This window comes from Vicia villosa, linkage group LG1 (genome assembly GCF_029867415.1).
Source record: "Vicia villosa cultivar HV-30 ecotype Madison, WI linkage group LG1, Vvil1.0, whole genome shotgun sequence".
In the NCBI taxonomy this organism is placed as follows: domain Eukaryota; kingdom Viridiplantae; phylum Streptophyta; class Magnoliopsida; order Fabales; family Fabaceae; genus Vicia; species Vicia villosa.
In genome coordinates, this window is record NC_081180.1 from 208,151,129 (window position 1) to 208,163,524 (window position 12,396).

General features: G+C 29.8%; 3 protein-coding genes across 3 annotated transcripts in view; 1 reads left to right on the top strand and 2 right to left on the bottom strand.

Moving 5' to 3' along the window:
- The first annotated feature begins 5,628 nt into the window (after nucleotides 1-5,628).
- LOC131644824 (GDSL esterase/lipase At1g29670-like) lies at nucleotides 5,629-7,533 on the top strand. Its single transcript, XM_058915419.1, has 5 exons — nucleotides 5,629-5,930; nucleotides 6,007-6,131; nucleotides 6,251-6,496; nucleotides 6,675-6,918; nucleotides 7,142-7,533. The coding sequence occupies exons 1-5, from the start codon at nucleotides 5,681-5,683 to the stop codon at nucleotides 7,414-7,416; spliced, it is 1,140 nt and encodes a 379-aa protein (XP_058771402.1). The 5' UTR covers nucleotides 5,629-5,680; the 3' UTR covers nucleotides 7,417-7,533.
- An 876-nt stretch (nucleotides 7,534-8,409) lies between these two features.
- On the bottom strand, nucleotides 8,410-9,546 carry LOC131593808 (uncharacterized). Its single transcript, XM_058866204.1, has 3 exons — nucleotides 9,444-9,546; nucleotides 8,557-8,952; nucleotides 8,410-8,466 (listed from the first exon to the last, which is right to left on the bottom strand). Exons 1-3 carry the CDS (start codon nucleotides 9,507-9,509, stop codon nucleotides 8,410-8,412), a joined length of 519 nt encoding a protein of 172 aa, XP_058722187.1. The 5' UTR covers nucleotides 9,510-9,546.
- Nucleotides 9,547-9,655: 109 nt separating this feature from the next.
- Nucleotides 9,656-12,396, bottom strand: part of LOC131593824 (uncharacterized) — a 42,775-nt gene continuing 40,034 nt past the window's right edge. The window contains exons 4-7 of the mRNA XM_058866205.1: nucleotides 11,578-12,132; nucleotides 10,187-10,708; nucleotides 9,903-10,106; nucleotides 9,656-9,802 (exon numbers count right to left, since the gene is read on the bottom strand). Of these exons, the coding sequence (XP_058722188.1) occupies nucleotides 9,656-9,802; nucleotides 9,903-10,106; nucleotides 10,187-10,708; nucleotides 11,578-12,129 (1,425 nt within the window). The 5' untranslated portion in view covers nucleotides 12,130-12,132. The remainder of the gene's footprint in view (nucleotides 9,803-9,902; nucleotides 10,107-10,186; nucleotides 10,709-11,577; nucleotides 12,133-12,396) is intronic.

Consider the following 12,396-nt stretch of genomic DNA (forward strand, 5'->3'; position numbering starts at 1 on the left):
AATGTATATTCCAATTATTAAATGTAAAAAAAAGGAAAAGGAAAGGTAAATGTATAATACAATTATTTAGAAAAAGTAAAATAATTAAAAAAAATAATTTTTATACAATGGAAGAAATATTAATAAATACATTATAGTAAATAATATTTATTTAACATAGAAATTATGGGTGGAAAAGTGGGCGGTCCGTTTAGTTTATGCTCGTCCCATTTAAGTATGTTTAAAATTGAGATGGGGCGTGACAGACCAATATACACAACCGAGTTAACATTTTAAAAACTGAATCGGAGACCAACCCAGTGAAACTTTCAATTTAAGATTTAATTCGTTAGTCCAGTTAAACCTATGGTCGAACTGATTATTAAATAAATTAATAATAAGAAACTAACTTTTGATTAATATGTCACTCAAAATCATATACTCACAACTTAATAAATTAAATATTTCCAAAATTAATTACAAACTTTTTTTCTTGACAGAAAATAAATGATATTCATTCATTCAAATCGATAGAGTACATCGTTGCAATACAAATTCAAAATCGCCAAAGACAAAAAGGATGAATCTGCGAACAAATCCACAGCATCCATGTTAATAGCATAAAACGGCAAATTGCATATGCCTACAAATATTAATGTATTGACTGTATTGAGATGCCCGAAATATTCATGCTTCCGGATCTGTAGTGTTGACGGCACCAAAGTCATTGATTGAATCTGCACTAGATCGAAACTAATCTTTCAACCTGAAAACAAATGAACACCGCACAAAAACGGAAAAACAAAATACCCGCACAAAGACGAGAAATCAAAATACACCACATAAATATGGGAAATCAAAACAAACGAAAAGGTGTGAAAATCACTTATTTAAGTAATAGATAAACAAAAACGATTTGGAGGGGTGATTTTGGATCAAACTTAATACAACAATATCAATAGTTCATTTCAACCTTCATTAAAAATAATGTAAACAAATTAAAGAATTACAATAAAATAAGTTAAACTAATTCAAACCTAACGTAAAATAATAGAGTGTAATAATAAAAATAAAGTTCAAATAATTAAGAATACATAAATTAAAAGATAGAATACAAAAAATAAACAATACAATACACTTAATTAAACAATAAAAGACAAATTTGAGTTGAATTATGACAAATATATGATGGAGTGTGAAAAACTATAGAAAATTTCTTTATCCACCTCCCTATGGGGTCACCCCCAGCGAAAACCCCACTTTACCCCTGCTTCGGAAATGCATTTCCGAAATATTTTTTTTTCTAAATTTTTCCAGACTTCGGATGTTCATTTCAAAAAAAATCCCAAAAATTGGGATTTTGAATAATTCGGAGATGCATCTCCGAAAAAACAAAAAAAAATCTAAAAATCCAAAAAATTAATTTTAGGATATTAATTAATTCATATATCATAAATTTGATATAATTTATGAGTAATGAATAATAATAATTATATATTTTAATATAATTTATGAGTTATGAATAATTATTATTATATATTTCTATTCTGATTCATATTTTAAATTTAAAATAATTTTAATTAAAAAAACTAAAATAATTTCACTTACAAAATGAGTTATAATTTTTTATTTATATATTTATATATTTATAATAATTATCATGTATTTACAAAAAAAATTAAAAAATGAGTGTTTTAATTTATATATTTATATAATAATTATTATATATTTATAAAAATTATTATTTATTTATATATTTATATATTTATATAATAATTATTATATATTAATTATAAATATATTTATATATTTATATAATAATTATAAAAATTAAAAAAATGAGTGTTTTAATTCATAATAATTATTATATATTTATATATTAATTATTATATATTTATATATTATATGTTTATATATTATATATTATATATTTATATATTTCTATTCTAATTCATAAATAAAAATGAGTTATAATTTTTTATTTAGTTTAAAAAAAGATTTTGTCTTAATTTTATTCTATATAATTCAAAATTTACTTATGGAATTAAAATGTTTTTGATTTATATAAGTTAGTAAAATAATTTTTAACTTTAAAATTGTTTATTTTCCGTATACCCCCTACAGGTGTTTATTGTAAGTCCCTCATCCCTAAACTTGTAATAGCATAGGTCTTTACTTTCCGCCTTTACTTTCCTGCAATACTTATCTGCGTGTGATAGTAAATTAGTGTGTGAAAAGACATAAATCTCAATCGTAGATCACTAACTAAAAGATAAAATATTCAAATCTAACACACTCGCACTCACTCACCTCTAGGATACGCCCCTCTTGGTTGCCTTACGAATAAAGGTCGTGTCTCTCGAATATAGAGGTATCTAAAGCAAACGTCTCTCGATAAAAAAATCATCAAAGATCATGGTCTCTCAATGACCCTCGAATTGTTGCCTACGAATGCATGATCTAGTCCCTCAATTTAGATGATTTGTCCCTTCGAATTTGCTAAAGGTTCCTCTACTTGTTGCCTTCAATGACCTCCGATGACCCTTCGACTGTCCCGCACGTCCAATAAAAAGGAGCTACCTGCCCACAAATGGTACGGTTAGTCCTAGGAAATTTAAAAAGCATAGAAAAGACAAAGTATAAGGTAGTGCTCCTAGTTAGCTTACTCAACACAAAGAAATTGTTTTTTCACACCTCTTTCAAAAAACAAAGGCTACGCTTTAAGCTAAAGTCCTTTTCTCTTCAAAAATCTCTTTTTCTAACAAACAATAAACAAACATGAGCTAAGCAAACTAAGAGCCCAAAGAGAATTGTGGATGAAAAGGGTGTTTACACTTTCCCTTTTCATAACTTACCCCCCGAGCCTGTGTCTTTTAAAAAAGGTCTTTTTCTGTTCTTTTTACTTTTTCTGAAATTGGACAAAATAAAAGTCGGTGGCGACTCTTGCTTAACCGCGTCATTTTAAAAGTCAGTTCTCCTACCGTATTACAGCTCTGAAATGTTTATATTTAAGAGAAAGCACGAGACAAATGAATTTCATGCTCACTACAACAAATAACGCTTTTAACCTCGGTGATTAAAAAACTGAGGGGTATAGTTATATGCACAAGAGATGGAACCCAGCAGCTGCACTTTTATTATTTTTAAAACTAGGGTATCTTTTATCTCGATTTATTCAAAATATCGAGAGGTATTATTATTATTATTATTTTAAAGTTGTTACATTGTTTACCAAGAATATTACATTGTTTATCCAATATTACATTGTTTACACGAAATATTAAAATTAAAATAAAGTCAAATTCTCTAGAGTTCAAGATAAAAATAAAATTCCCTAGGAATCTAAATAAAAGTAAAATTCCCTCGAGATCTAGACATTAGATCTTCGAATTATTGAATCTTGGAGAAGATCTTTTATTGGATCTTAAATACAATTGTTTCTGAAAAAATGGTAATATAATTAATATAAGAAATCAAATCATTTTTGGTTCGAATAAATATTTAAGAAAATAAAATTGGAACTCATAAAATTTTCTCCTCTAGCAGTCCATCATAGAGAACTTTTATAAGCGTCCTTAGGTTTCAAGCACTTCATATGTTTCATTTAGGTTAAATTTTCAATGTTCAGTATGCTTTTTTATAATGGATGTCACTTAGATTTCACACACATCACTAATGACAACGTCTTGAGTATTGATAACCATTAAATGGACAACAAAGATTTGTTAATACTGATGTATATGGTAAAGAAAAAATGCTTAACTATCACCTGAGTCATGACAAATCACCAAGGTGAATGCACATTTTATTTTATTTTTACATTATTTTCACATATTATTAAAAATACATTGTATGCAACAAATCTTCGATGATATTAAAATTTATATGCTAGGGATCTCATGCAAGATGCTAGAGATCTATTTCCAAGGCCAATGATAATTTTTATTTTCTGCACTTACAATCCATCCCAAAGATATGTTGTAGCGATGGTAAATATTTCCTCTCTTTAGGGCGGTTTCATATTATTAAGGATTAAGGTAAAATCTATTTAACGAGTTTTTTATAGTAAAATATTATTGTTATTATCCCCTAAGTTTAAATATAAAATCGAGGTAAATTATCATCTCCTTTAAACTATCACCTCGGTTTTTGATTAAAATCAAGGTGAATAATTGGTTTTTAAATATTACGTTGTTTTTATAGAATATTAAGATAATTTTTTTACAATAATTCTTTTCAAAGGTTAAGCTCCTTGCTTTGGGCAAGTTGAAGCTCCCTTCTCTATTTAAGTTCCAACTTCTAAAAGAATCTTGCTTGAATATTAGAATTTTGCATTCAAATTCACCTTTTTTAACAGTCTTTTGTTTGAAAGAGAGGAGTACACAAGAAATGTCGTACTATTTCTTTGGTTGAAAATGTACAACAAATTTTTGAAGCAAGATTGATTTTCGGCACGTGTAATCTATCAAATGACCAAAAATACAACAACAATAACAACAACATCAACACCATTATGTGAGATAGATTGCAACGGCGGAATTTATTTTCTAGATAGAAGAACATTGAAAATTTTTCTGTCTTACAGTCTATCCTAAAGAATGATGCATGCGGGTTTGGGGCGGCTTCATATAAGTAAGGATTAGGTTTAAATCTGTTTTGCGAGTGCTTTTATAGTGAAATCTGAATATTTGATCCCTCGGTTATTTCGACAAACCGAAGGGTTAGTTCATTTAGTTTACACTTATAAACAAATAAAAACATAAATTGCAAAAGTTGGGATTCGAAGCGTGTCCAGATTTATTTTTCCCCTCGGTTTTTAATTTTTATACTAAAATTAAGCATCACACGCCTATGCATAATACCTAATTTTTTTCCTAGCTGAGGTGGAAGCTTCGTCATGAAATGTATTATTTATAGCAGTGGCTATAGCAAGAGCAATAGGTGGTTGTGCAGTATATTATAGGTAATGCATTAAATTCGAAACAATTCTTGGTGATGGAGAATAAAAAGAGAAAAATAAACAAGAAGATCACTAAATTAAGGGATGTTTGTAACCCCCATAATGTAACGCGATTTTTGTAGTCAAACGGGATGTGGGTTCTAAGTGACGTGGCGTGTCATGGTAGCGTCTGTAAGAGGAAGTAGATGGCAAAGACCAAAAATATAGATGAAAAAATTTAAGAGAACAATTATTCTAAGGAAATTGTTATAAAATCTAAAATTAAATGATGAAATATTTCAAAGGATCGCAAACATATTTAACCTAATTGATAACCAATACAATATAAAAGTATTTTTTAGTTTTTAAAATAGAAATTTAAATAATAAAGAAAATTAAAAATTGACTAAAAAATAAAAAAATGATAATTGCATAAATAATTAGATTAAAAATTCCAGAAATGATATTAAATAAAAATACGAAAAGTACTATAATCATTGAATGAGAAAGACATAATGGTCGGTCAATTTATAAAAGGTGCGGTACAATAATAGAAAAATGATGACGTTAGACATTACATGTCACACACGCCACATAAGAACAAAAATAGTATATCCACGTGTTTTTAACGAGGTACTTTTGCAACCAAAAAATATCTTTAAATTATTGATGAATAGTGTGTAAAGTAAATATAATGTTTAAGTATTTATGTAATTTTATTATTTCCTAGATTCAGTAACTTCATTAGATTTTTTCTTTGAAATGGAATCTATGTTCAAGACATGGTTAGTGATGTTTATTCTTATCTTGTCTACGAGCTATTTGCATTATTGTGTCAATGGGAAATCCCAAGTTCCTTGTGTTTTTATCTTTGGAGACTCTTTATCTGATAGTGGTAACAACAACAATATTCCTACTTCTCCAAAATCTAATTACAAACCTTATGGTATGGACTTTCCGATCGGCCCAACCGGAAGATTTACCAACGGTCGAACTGCGATCGACATAATAAGTAACATTATTCCAACTTAACTTTATTACGAAATTTTTTCAGCTCAAACTAAAGAAATATTTTTCAATGATTGCAGCTCAACTTTTGGGATTTGAGATGTTTATTCCACCGTTTGCAAACACTAGTGGTTCAGACATACTCAAAGGTGTCAACTATGCATCCGGCGGGGCTGGAATTCGCAACGAGACAAGCATGGCTATGGTATGCTATACATCAAAAAGGCTAATAATTTCTTTGATTATTTAACCTGTTCTTCAATTGGTTTTTAATAGATGACCACATGATTTATGTTATATTACATTATGTCCATGTGTATATAGGGTTTTGTTATCAGCTTGGGATTACAGTTAACAAATCACAGAGCTATAGTTTCTCAAATTGCTAGCAGACTTGGAAGTATTGACAAAGCTCAACAACACCTCAACAAATGCTTGTATTATGTGAATATTGGAAGTAATGATTACATAAACAATTACTTTCTTCCCCAACTCTATTCAACTAGCCACATTTATACTCCTCAGCAGTATGCAGAAGCTCTAATTCAAGAGTTATCTTTGAATTTACAGGTACATTCCACCTCAATATCTCTTTGCTTCAATTTTTTCATAAATTCATTTAAATAATAATAATAATAATAATAATAATAATAATAATAATAATAATAATAATATGATGGTGGTTTATAATAACATCTAATATGTATTACATATAATATGATGGTGGTTTATAATAACGCCATAACAGGTTCTACATGACATTGGAGCAAGGAAATATGTATTAGTTGCGTTGGGCCTCTTGGGCTGCATTCCAAATGCCATCTTGAATCATGGAACAAATGGAGTTTGTGTTGAAGAGGAGAATGCTCCTCCATTCATTTTCAATGGCGAGCTTAAATCTCTAGTGGATCAACTCAATAATAAGTTCTCTGCCGACTCAAAATTTATCTTCATAAACAGTACATTCGAATCAGATGGCCAGAATTCGGGCGGTAATATCTTTAGTTTTTATTTCTTCTAAAATTTTGGTATATATATATGTACTGGTTTAGTAACTGATATATTTTAGTTTCGGTAGTCAACAACAATTTGATGGATCGATTATTAGTCATTATATAGCAATTTTTCGTACACACTATTATTTAAAACAATTTATTGTATTTGATTGAGGATATAGAATGTATATAACGATGCAGCATTTTCCATGGATTTCAGGTTTTGTTGTTTCAAATGCCCCTTGTTGTCCAGTAAGGTTGACTGGAGGGTGTATTCCCGATGAAAAACCATGCAATAATAGGAATGAGTATGTGTTTTGGGATGAGTTCCATCCCACTGAGGCTTGGAACCTACTCACTGCAAGAAGGTCTTATAATTCACTTAATTCAGGCTTCACTTTTCCAATGGATATAAAGCAGCTTGTTGAACAAGAAATTAAGATGGAAGTGGAATCCACAAATGAAACCACATCAAAGCTTAGTGCCTCTAGTTAAACAAGCTCGAGTTATTAGTATGCATTCATTATATTTCCTACATGCATTTGAAACAATCTTTTCATATTATATCATTATTGTAAACTATATTAAATTCAGCTAAGTGTAATTGGCTTTGACGGCTTAATCTTGTTTTGCTCTGTGTTCGATAACCATATTGATAACTTTAGCATTTCTAATAGTATGAAGTGGTCGCCCTCCAAGTAAACTACAACATTTTAACTATACGAGAACGGGAAAAAACTGTTGTAAAATATTTAAAAACCGTTGCCTTTACATACGGGAACGGTTTTTTGGCTGTTCCAGACCGAGGTGTTGTTGTTGCCTTTCGGAACGGTTTTTTATTCAATAGCAACGCCCTTTTCAGAACCGTTGTTGTATTTTTCTTTTGGGAACGGCCTCATACAACAACGGTTATACTCCGTTGTCAAATAAAAACCGTTGTCGTATTGATTTTAATAAAGAACGGTTATTTTATGGAATACAGCAACAGTTTTACCCGTACTAGATTTGAAACCGTTCTAATAGATAAATATCTGAATTTCTTCTTCAAAGGCTACGACAACGCTTTTACTACTACAGCAACTGTTTAAAACCATTGCAAGAAATTGTTTTTTTTTTTTTACAAAAATGATTTTATTTTGTAAACCTGATAATAACATCACTCATAATGTTTTTTGATATATTAATATTCACATACAAATTTTAAAATGATCTTTCATTTTAAAAAAAAAAACATAATAAATAACATAATTCATTATATATATATATATATATATATATATATATATATATATATATATATATATATATATATTAAACTCAATAATTGATTCAAAATGAACAAAACAACTTCAAATTAGATATCACAATGTCAACCATTAATTCACAATCAACAAAACATCTTGAAATATATTCTATTCTCAATCATCATTCATAATCAAAATGACATATTCAATCTATAAAAACAAAGTGAAACATCTACATCCACATCTAAGTCTCTTCATCTTCGAATGATTGAAAATCTTCATTGATATTATCATTCATGACCTGCAAAATAAAATTATATAATTTAAATAAGATTATTATCTGAAGGCTCTAAAATTACAATGTAATTAACGAATAAAAATTCAATCTTACTTGATCATTAGTTGGAGCATGTGTTGATGTAGAAGAACGTAAAACACTGTTAGCATCAGTTGCAGGAGTTGATATCAAAGCTGCCAGAGCATCTATATTCAAATCTGAGGCATTTTGACTCAAAACGGTCTTAAGAAGAAGCTGAATTTTTCTATCTGTTTCCTCTTTGTCTTGACGACGTTTCTCCTCCATCTCCTGTATCCTATCATTAAATTGTCTAACCTCAGCAGCATGCTCTGTTTTAAGTTTTGCAATTTCTTCATTTCTTTTCAAGAGAGTCGGTGTTGTGGTTCTTCCGTAGCAACGCATTCTCCCAGGTTTTTGTTTGCCTAATACGCTTTCAAAAGCCTCTGATGAAGTTTTTCCATGATTTTCAATCAAGTCTTGAAGCTTTGTCTAACATACATAATATAGTAGTAGTAAATAAAAGGTAAATAATAGAGCAATCAAAACACTAACAGTATGTTCAACATACATAAATATTGTTAAATATTGTTAAATATTATTAGCATACATAATATACTTTCAAAAAATATTATCTTCACAAATTGATATGTAGAACAATAGTATTCAACAAACAAGAAACTTGTTAAAAATTGTTATATAGCATTAATATATTCTAAATAAGCTTGTTAAATAAGCTTGAGTAACATACTACATTCTAAATGTATGTAGAACAATATTTTGCCTTCTATAACAATACTACATTCTAATTAATATCTATTGTTTCACCATGCCATATTTTTTGTTTCAAGTGACCAAAATAGATTAAAGGCAATAAGTTTCAATAACAAATTGATTTGCAAACATAACGTTAGTAGTACACCGGGAAATAAACGAACTAAGGTTAGTAGACACAACAATAACACTTAATAACGATAACTTACAATTGCATGATTGGTTTCTTGATCCAACTCCTTTCCTTTTTTACTTTGTCGTGTAGCAATGAACATTTCAGCTTGAGTCGGAGGTTCTTTATCTTCATTACTTTCACGCTAAACCAAATAAAACAAAAGTATGAGAATATTAATTAAATGGTGACTTCTAGGGTGAGCTATATTAATCAAAAGTATGATCCAATTTCCAAAAGGGTTTCCTTTTAAAATAAAAGGAAGATGGGAGACAAATGAAAGAATAATTTAAAATACAATATCATTTTTTCTCTTATAACAGCAAAGCCTTTATTCCCCATTCGATGTCTCCATTTCAATTGAGCTATATTTTGGGCATTTTGATGACTGACTTCCTACATTCATTGTTATAGAAATTTACTTTAATTTCAAGTATTGAACACAAAAGAAAACTCATTCAACAGTCTATTATTCACAAAAAAAGAAGAAGCTTACTTTAGTGTTTTCATCTCTCCAATACTCCAACAGCTTTTTAAAATCTTCTTCTGGTACTTCTTGTGGACGATTTTTTAGCTGCTCGCGCATGGTTTTATACTTACTAAAATGGTTCTTTTTAAGCAAGCATTTGTACCGCCTCCAAGCATCATTTACAATAGCAATTACAGCTTTCCTTCCTTCCTTTGGGACAATGTATTTTTCCTGCAAAAAATATATATTTAGAAAGATATATACATTAAAATATGCTAACAAACACAAAATCAAATAAAAAAGTTAATTACATTGACAAAATCCCACACAGGATCTATTTTGCATTCCTCCCAATATTTGGCCAAAGCAATCCAACTAGTGAAAGTGAGAGGACAAAAATATGAACTTCTTCCTAGTGTCCCCAAAAAACTACTGAGTTCAGACACTGTCTTGTCATCTGGCCCAATTGGTTGTCCTTCTTCATTCAAGGTGATCTCTTGTCTATCTTTGAATTCTCGTGCATGAATTTTCCGACATAAAGTCTTTCCTCGTTTTTTTATTAATCCCGAGGATGAAGCACCTAATGTATTACCTTCAGCTTTATTTACATTTGTTCCCTCAACTTCCTCACCATCATGGTTGCAACCATTCTCCATATTTTCTTCCATTTCATTTTCTTCTATATCTTCATCGTCAAATTCCTCTACTCCATTTTGTTCCTTATTTTTATCGAGATATTCATTAAGTGGCATGGCTGGACACTTTGGAATACTTTTTTTCTTCTCAAAGGCTTGATGAGACTTGTTCATAGTGTTGTTGAGGCCTTGCTGAATCTGAATTAAAAGAATAATGAACTATATATCAACCAATACTAATTGAAAATAATTTAGATTGTTGCAAGGAACTAGGTTAGATAGTTTAGCCAGGATGCAATTACAAATTAAAGCTTCAAAGTACCCTGATCTTCTTTAGTTGTAATCCTATCAATCACTTTCTTTTTGGTTAAAAAAGAAGAAATATTTATTACCCGATTGGAAGGGACACTCTTACTACTAATAATTGTTTTCTCTGAAATAATGCTCTCACTAGTAGTTTTCTTATAGAGTAAGAAGGAAATTAGGGCAAAAGAAAAGATTCGAAGAGACTTTCCCAACCATAAGCATTCTTAGAAACATAGGATACAACTTAGTAGAAAGAAGGGTAATAAGCTTAAGAAATTAATTTCCAACGACTTTTTGTTTCAGAAATTACAGACATGTTTTGAATTGTTATCAATATCCCCCTCTTCAAGGGAGACATATCCCTTCCTTAGCCCTTTTGGATGAAAAATCAATGTTAACAGAAGAAGTTTTTAAAACAAGATATGTTACTGTGCTTAAGGAAAGTAAAAAAATTGGGAAAGAAAGAAAATAAAGAAAACACTAGGATCCAAGAAATGACAAGCAGTATTATCAAATAGCGGCGGCGTGGCTGCTATGACGGATATACATGATGGTTTTTGGGCTCGCTGTGATGGTAAATATCAGCCTATATTGTGAGTTTTTCCGTCATAATCCACTATAGCGGCACCGCAAAGTGGCTTGTATGCGGGATTTTGGCTCTCCGCCATGGACTGCCCACAATTTTTGGGATTGCAATATTAAAGCTATATTGCATTTAAGAAAACATAGATTAAAGCTATAAGCATTCCTTAATAACTTACCTCTTTAGTTTGCTCATTGGTGTTCTTTGAGACTCGTGATTCAATCGAACCTTTAACTTGATGATCCATTGCAGACTTCAATTTCTTCTTTGTATTATTGTTCAGAACATGCTCTTTTCTCATCTTTGTGGCTTCTACTTCTAGTTGCCTCTTGTTATTATTCTCTTTTGTGGCTTCTACTTCTAGTTGTCTCTTGTTATTATTTAGAATATGCACTTTGCTCAGCTTGGCAACTTTATTAGAAACTTCTACTTCTGATTTGCTTGATTCACTAGTTTTCTTAGAGGCATCTACTTCCAACCGATTCTTATTATTTTTCTGAACAGACACTTTGCTCAATTCAACCATTTTCTTAGAGACTTCTACTTTTGATTGCTTTCGATGGTCCAACTTTTGAATGTTTCCAACATTGGTGTTTGTATGATTGCTTCCTTGATTTGTTGTGTTGTCTTTTAAAGCCTTTTCATTTTCAACCTTGATTTTCATCTTCCGCTTTAAATCTATGCTAGATTTAGCTTGGAAATCAAACACAAAATCATTCTTTTTTGCCATTTCCTGTAATAGAAACAATCAGACAATAAATTTTTTATTACTTTTCATTATAATTGCAAAACAGCATGTCAAAAATGTTGATTATTTAAAAATTATAACTATTAGTCATTTTGATGTATAAACCATGCAACAATAAACATGAAAGGGTTCTGTTAACCATAGGCATGTTCAATACTTAAATAAGCATAAGCATAAAATAGAAAAAGCAGCATGTAAACACCCTAAAACAGAACTATACATGATGTAAAACTTACTACAAGCTTATAA